The sequence below is a fragment of the Elephantulus edwardii genome, unplaced genomic scaffold (assembly GCF_000299155.1).
Source record: "Elephantulus edwardii isolate Elephantulus edwardi_28Jun2011 unplaced genomic scaffold, EleEdw1.0 scaffold00209, whole genome shotgun sequence".
NCBI classification, from domain to species: Eukaryota; Metazoa; Chordata; class Mammalia; order Macroscelidea; family Macroscelididae; genus Elephantulus; species Elephantulus edwardii.
The window spans coordinates 5,138,402-5,144,718 of NW_006399959.1; the positions used below are offsets into that span (position 1 = coordinate 5,138,402).

At 56.2% G+C, this 6,317-nt stretch overlaps 1 protein-coding gene across 1 annotated transcript in view; it reads right to left on the reverse strand.

Moving 5' to 3' along the window:
* Positions 1 to 3,431, reverse strand: part of MSLN (mesothelin) — a 22,170-nt gene extending 18,739 nt beyond the window's left edge. Inside the window, exon 1 of the mRNA XM_006897506.1 lies at positions 3,369 to 3,431. Within this exon, the coding sequence (XP_006897568.1) occupies positions 3,369 to 3,431 (63 nt within the window). The remainder of the gene's footprint in view (positions 1 to 3,368) is intronic.
* Between the last annotated feature and the right edge of the window lie 2,886 nt (positions 3,432 to 6,317).

Below are 6,317 nucleotides of genomic sequence, written 5' to 3' on the forward strand. Positions count from 1 at the left end.
CAGTCTTCGCTCCTCTGGAGTTCCGCGGTAGGTGGCTGGCTGTTGTTCTTCCCGGGTCTCTTCCGGGTCCCTCTCACGGCGTTCCCTGCTCTGGCGGCGGCGTTCCCCCGGCTGGCGGCCTCGCCCTCGAGCTGCGTCAAGACTATTCTTTAGCACCACAATTCAAAGGCATTGATTCTTCTCTGTCATCCGTAATTGTTGTCGAACTCTCTAAAGCGTGACAAGTAATTTTGTGAAGACCATGGCTTGGATTAGGTGCACCTTTGTCTCTAGACTGATATCATTGCTTCTCAGTACTCTGGAGAGGTCCCTGACAGCAGATTTGAGCTGACCACACAAAAGTGTTATCCTTCCAGACAAGAAGCAATATTGTGGTGGTTGTTGTTAGGTGATATCTGTCCAGAACGTCTTACACTTTAGACTGACGCTGTTCTTTGGCACTCTGAAGAAGTCTTTGACAGTAGATTTTCCCAATGCATCTCACCTTTTCATTTCTCGGCTGCTGGTGCCAGGAGTGCTAATTGTGGATTCAAGTTCATAGAACACCATGGCGGTGCATGTGTCGCCAGAAACCCTGCCTCCACTGCATGGAGATGGGGACAGAAGTGCTATGCTGTCACAGCCATTCGACTCTGCCCATGCAATCAGGTAGTGTGTGATCAAATGAGCTTAGCCCTGTTTCAAGAAAACTTTATTTAAATGCTGCACTGGGAATGTCACATCTCTTTTTTTCAACTGTTGTTTGCCAGTCTCTGCTGTGAACACAGGGTTAAAGGTATCCAGTAGAAGGTTCTAGGTGGAGTAGGCAGAAAGGTGGAATAAAATTTCAAATTACAAAAATGACCAGTCTCACTGGTCTAATAGAAACAGGAGAACCTTTGTTGTCATTGTTAGGTGTGAGTCGAGTATGACTCACAGCAACCCTGTGAACAATCTATCTGAACTCCGTCCTATTTTGTGCTATTCTCATCATCTCTTGACAAGCATAGGGCCATTGCTGCAGTCGCCTGTCAGTCTATCTCATTGAAGGTCTTCTTCTCTTCTGCTGGCCCACCACCTTTGTCCTTAGGAGGTTATGAATCTCAGAAGGAAACAGCACCAGTTTGTTCCAGTGAACAAAGTAGCCTCAAAGTTGTTTTTTCTGTACATTGAATTAAAAAAACAAACACCTTTTATGTGCAGGTGGCCAGATCTGTCATGAGTTCGCCTCCTGTCGTGTCTAAGAAGCTGGATAAATGAAGTTTCTGGTTTCTCTGGTCTGAATTCTGCAGGGGATCTCTGAGGAGGCCTGGGCACCCAGCCACCAGGGGCCTTCCTGCATGACCTTGCTGGTGTAGGCAGAGCAGGAGACCCTGCCCAGAGCCCGCAGCAGACCTCGCCACTGTGCTATCTTCTCCATGAATTTGAGCGTCTTGACCACACTCCCATCTGCTTGGGGACTCAAATGCCAACAATAGAAATGATCCACTGTTTGAGAAAAGAACAAACAAACTGCCAGCGACTCACAACAACCTTCTGTTGGTGTCTGAGGCTGTGAATCTTTAGGGAAACTCTCTCCCATGGGGCAACCGGGGGATTCACACTGACAGCCTTTCCATTAGCAGCCTAACACATAACACACTATGCCAGCTGGACTCCTTTCACTCAAATCAAGGCTCTCTATATGGATGTCGCCGGAGCTTTCCCTCAGAGATTCCCTTTGTGACTCTGTAAGGCTACCTCTCCCAGAAAGCCCGCCCTGGTTGGCCTGGCTCTTAGTGGCTGCACGTCCCCCTCCCTGACTGTTCCACGTTGGTGGGGAGGCTTCAGACTGGCTGAGGGTCACAGAAGATGGCTTTTGATCCCTCTTCACCAGAAAACTAAACCCAACCTAACCCACCACCATTCGGGCTCAGCATGATTAGGGCTGAGGAGAGCTGCTCCCCAGCTTCACAGCAGCAAACTACATAGCTGTCCCTTGTAGAGTGATCAGTAGATGTGAACCAACAACTTTTCTATCAACTGTCAGGTTCTTAACCACTGTGCCACCAGGATCCTTGGAACCTGAGCTCTGGAACTGGACGCCTTCAGGTCAACTCCTGTCTCGGCTACTGTGATGGTTCTGAAGAACATTCCAGAAGTTCTGTTTCCAGGTCTGTAAAATGGGTATTGGTAAGTGGCCCAGCACCACTCCCAAGGAGACTCGGACAAGGGGTATATGGGGGCACCTAGAGGGTGGGGACAGTGGTGACAATCAGGAGTGGGGGACACAATGCAGGCAGGCGTCTCTCTTGCTCTGTATTGCCTGTCTCCCATTGGGCACATGGGCTGGCCAGGATTCACAAAAGATGACCACAGGGTATGGAGGTCCTGGGCAAGGCCAAAGTGCCCAGTCACTGTCCTTGACCCTAGAGGATCCCCGCGCCAGCATATGCAGGGTCCCCAGTTCACTAGCTACAGAGCCCTACACTTTCTCTCCTGGTACAAAACCCAAGGATGGAGGGTAGGCAGCCCCCAGTGTATGTCATGGGGGGTGGCTAAGGGGCACCTGGAGTCTACTAGGTGCCCAGATGACGTCCCATAGAACCAGTCCTGCGAGGAAGCTGGATGGTTGACCTCTCCCTGCTCTGGCCCTCGTCAGCCACTAGGTATAGTCCGGAACTGGCCCTATGACCTCAGGGCGTGGCAATCTCTGCCTGGCTCACCCAGTTTCTGCACCCCAAAAAAGGAAGGTAGGGCTGCCAGATCCCCCACCCACCCCAGGCATAAAAGGCAGTGCCATCTCCTGCCCTGCTTGCTCCTTCATCCTGAGGTCATTTGACTAGCTGGTCAGTGGTGTCTCCCGCTATGGGGGCAGTGGATGGTGGTGGGGGAATGTCCTGGGATGAGGGCCAAAGAAACCCTCAGTGGAGACCCTCGACCATGACCTGGCCCTGCATGGTGATGTCAGGATCCAGCGATGCAGACTCTTCCACAAGGGACTGGACAAGGGTGGCAATCCTGATATCTGAGGTCCCAGGAGGCCCTGGAAGACCAGAGAAGGTGGTGAGATTTCTCCATTGATCACAACCTACCAATTTCTTTAGGAAAATTTGCTGACACTTTGAAGACGGAGGCTGGGGTCCTGCAAATCAAAGGGCAGGACCTTGGTCCCTGGAACCAAGAAAATGACCCTATGGAAATCCAAGGACATGTAAGGCCACGCAGGGCTCTGCCTGCCCTTGGAGGGTGGCCAGATTGGAGAAACTGAGGCTCAAGGAGGGCCTCACTCCTCTTTGTGGGGCTGACATGACAAGTGTTGGAGGCACCTGGAAGGACCAAGATGGGGAGGATAGGGGGAAGTGGGAAAGCAGGGAGAGTTGAACACTGCAGGGGCCAGTGGAACTTACGCGGGCCACTGGGGGACAGGCAGCTAGAATGAGGTCAGCCAGGCTCAGATATGGGGCAGTCATGGAGGGCTGGGACTGCCCTGGGCTCCTCAGCTGTGGGGATGCACAGAGACCCAGTAAGTGGGAGCAGAAGGCCTTGGAAGTCCCAAGACCTGGGGGTGGGTCTGGGTAAGGATCCTCTCTTTTCTGGCTAAAGAGGTTTCAGTCCCACAGTGACTCATTCCTCTCCGCAGAGCGCCAGTCAGAGGGGCCAGCCAGCAGGGACCACTGCTGGTGCTGGTGGCACTGGCCTGGCTGATCTGTGGTAAGTATGGGTGTGGTGGAGGGAGCAGGTAAGAAATGGGATCAGTCCCTTTCTGATGTCCACTTTCTCCTGTCCCTCGGGGCCTCTTAGGGTGCAGGCATTGACTGAGGTAAGAGTCTTCAGCTGAGAAAGCAGGTGGGGACCTGGGGTGCAATCAGGGAGGGGTCTGCACAAGCCCCACTTATCACCTCTTCTTCTTTCCCCTCAGTGTCCTGCCCTCACTGTCCGTGAGTCTCTGTACTGTTGGGGGTTCAGTTCTGGCAGAGTGGAAGCCAGGGGAGTAGCTGGAGGGTGGGAAGGGGCTGGGGGAGAGAGCTCCATTCTAATGGTCTATGCCCACAGTTCCAGCTCCGTCCTACTGCACTGGGGTGTCCAGGTGAGTCCTCTGGGTGCCCAAGTGTGGGAGGAGGATGGAGGGTCCATAGGAACTCCCCACACCCAGGACCTCTACCTCCTCAGCACCCCAGGTGACACCACCCAGTCGCCTAGCACCTCCCCGAATGCCCCCAGCCGCTCCCCCACTGGGCCCTGCTCAGCGCTGCAGCTGATATCACTGGCTTGTGCCCAGGTGATGTGCGCACTCAGGGTGGGAGGAGGCGCGGTGCCGGCGCAGCAATCTGGCCTCACAACAAGGAACCCCTGCTCCTTCAGGGCCCCATACCCTCTGGTCACCTTCCCGCCTTACTGCGCTGCCTGCTGCCCAAACCTCCCGGGGACACCCTGGAACCCCATGCTCTGCAGCTGCTCTTCCGACGGGCTGGAGCCGAAGGCCTGCGAGGAGCCCTGGAGCAGACTGTTCTGGAGGTAGACGCGTCACAGGCCTCCTCCCCATCCACTCTGAACGTCCCAGGAGAGGCCTCACCATCTCAGACCCCCTCCCTTCCTACAGGTGGACAGTGACCGGATCCCTCAGGACACCAAGCGGCTGGTGCTACACTCTGCCTGGGCGGTGGTCAGTGCAGAGGCCCAGGCGGTCAGCCCGGGCTTCCTGGGGGCCTGGTTTCAGGGCCCGCTGCTGCCCTTCCTGACAGCGGTGGACCTCGCTGTCCTGGAGTGCCTCAGCCAGCTGCGCCTGCCCTGTGACGGGCTGGCCATCGTGTGGGTGTTCTGGAGGGCTGTGGGGTCAAGGCTGGGAAGGGCTCAGGATCGATGGAGGGACGGGTGGGCAGGATTCGTTAGTGTGTGGGCTTCACAGGGTGGATGGGGCTCGGAAGGTGGGCTGGACCTGGGGGTGGATGGTAGGAGTGGGTCAAGCCTCAGAGGACAGTACGGCCGGAAAGGCAGATGGTCAGCACTTGGGTAGATGGGCGGTCTCAGAGGGCAGGTGTAGCTTGGAATAGATGGTGGGAATGGGTGGATGGGCCTCAGAGGGTGATGGGCTTGGGCTAGATGGAGAAAGGAAATGGGTCAGGGTTTGGGTCAGTGGTCTGGGCTCTGGTAGGTGTGTAGGATCCAGTTGATGGGCGGGGCTTGATGGAGTGGTGAATGGGCATGGCCAGAGAGTGGGTGTGGTTAGTGGGCGGGCGTGGTCAGTGAGTATGGTTAATGTGTGGGCGTGGCTTGACCCTGTCAGGAAACAGACAGCAGGGCTATTTCAGGTCCCTCTCATGCTGCTGTGTGTGGTGTCTGTGTCCTGCAGGGTTCAGGCGCTGGACAGCATGACTGGACACATGGAGACTGCTGGACAACGCATGGTGGCCAGCTGGATCGGACGCTTCCTAACATTGTCCCGTGAGTGACTGGGATAAGGGTAGCTCCCTCAAGTCCAAGGGTCTACCTAAGGCTCTGGGGATCCAGTTCAGTTGCCCTGTGTCCACAGCCTGCCCGAAGGATTCCTCCGCCGCCTGGCTCCTCACCAACTGGAAAGGGTTCCGGCGCCTAGTGTCCTTCTCAGATCTGATAGCTGCCTGGCCCGCCTTTGACGCAGTGAGTCTTCAGGGTCACCTTTGTGCTCTGGGTTATGGCCACCTGAAGTCCAGTTTCTCACCACGACCCATCCTGCAGGCCACCTCGCTGCACCTCCTGACCGCCCCACAGCTGGCCGCCTTCTCCCAGGTTCATGAAGCACTGGACAGCACCGAGTTGGCACCCCGTGTGCTCCAGCTGCTGAACAGCAGTGACCTCCGATTCGTTGAGGCCTTCCTGGAGGCGTGGCCAGGCCCCCCAAGGGGACACCCCGGGGCACACCCCCTGCTGGAGATGCTGCTTCAGAAGCTGGCCCGCGACCTGCCCGACCTGTGCTCGCCCACCCTGCGCCTCTGGTTCCAGGAGAGCCTGGTGGGGCTACTGCCCAGCCTGGATCCTCAGCTTGTCCTGCTACTACCTTCGGGGCTGAGCTGCCAAGACTTCCAGGCTGTGTAAGTCCTGGGGCGTGGGTGCTGTGAGGAAGATCGAGTCAGAGGTGCTGAGGTGGGGGCAGGGGGGCCTCAAGCCTTGCACCGACCCACTCTCTTGCAGCTACAAGGGCCTGGATGCTGTGCACGCCATGCTGACGTCACTCACTCAGCGGGCCCTGTTCCAGGCTCGAAGGGCTTACCTGAGGGAGCAGGTATCCAGAGAAGGTGAGGACCTGCAAGGGCCGCATATCCTGGATGCTGGACCCCTGCACCTAGGGGATCTCATATGAAGACGGAATTATTATTATT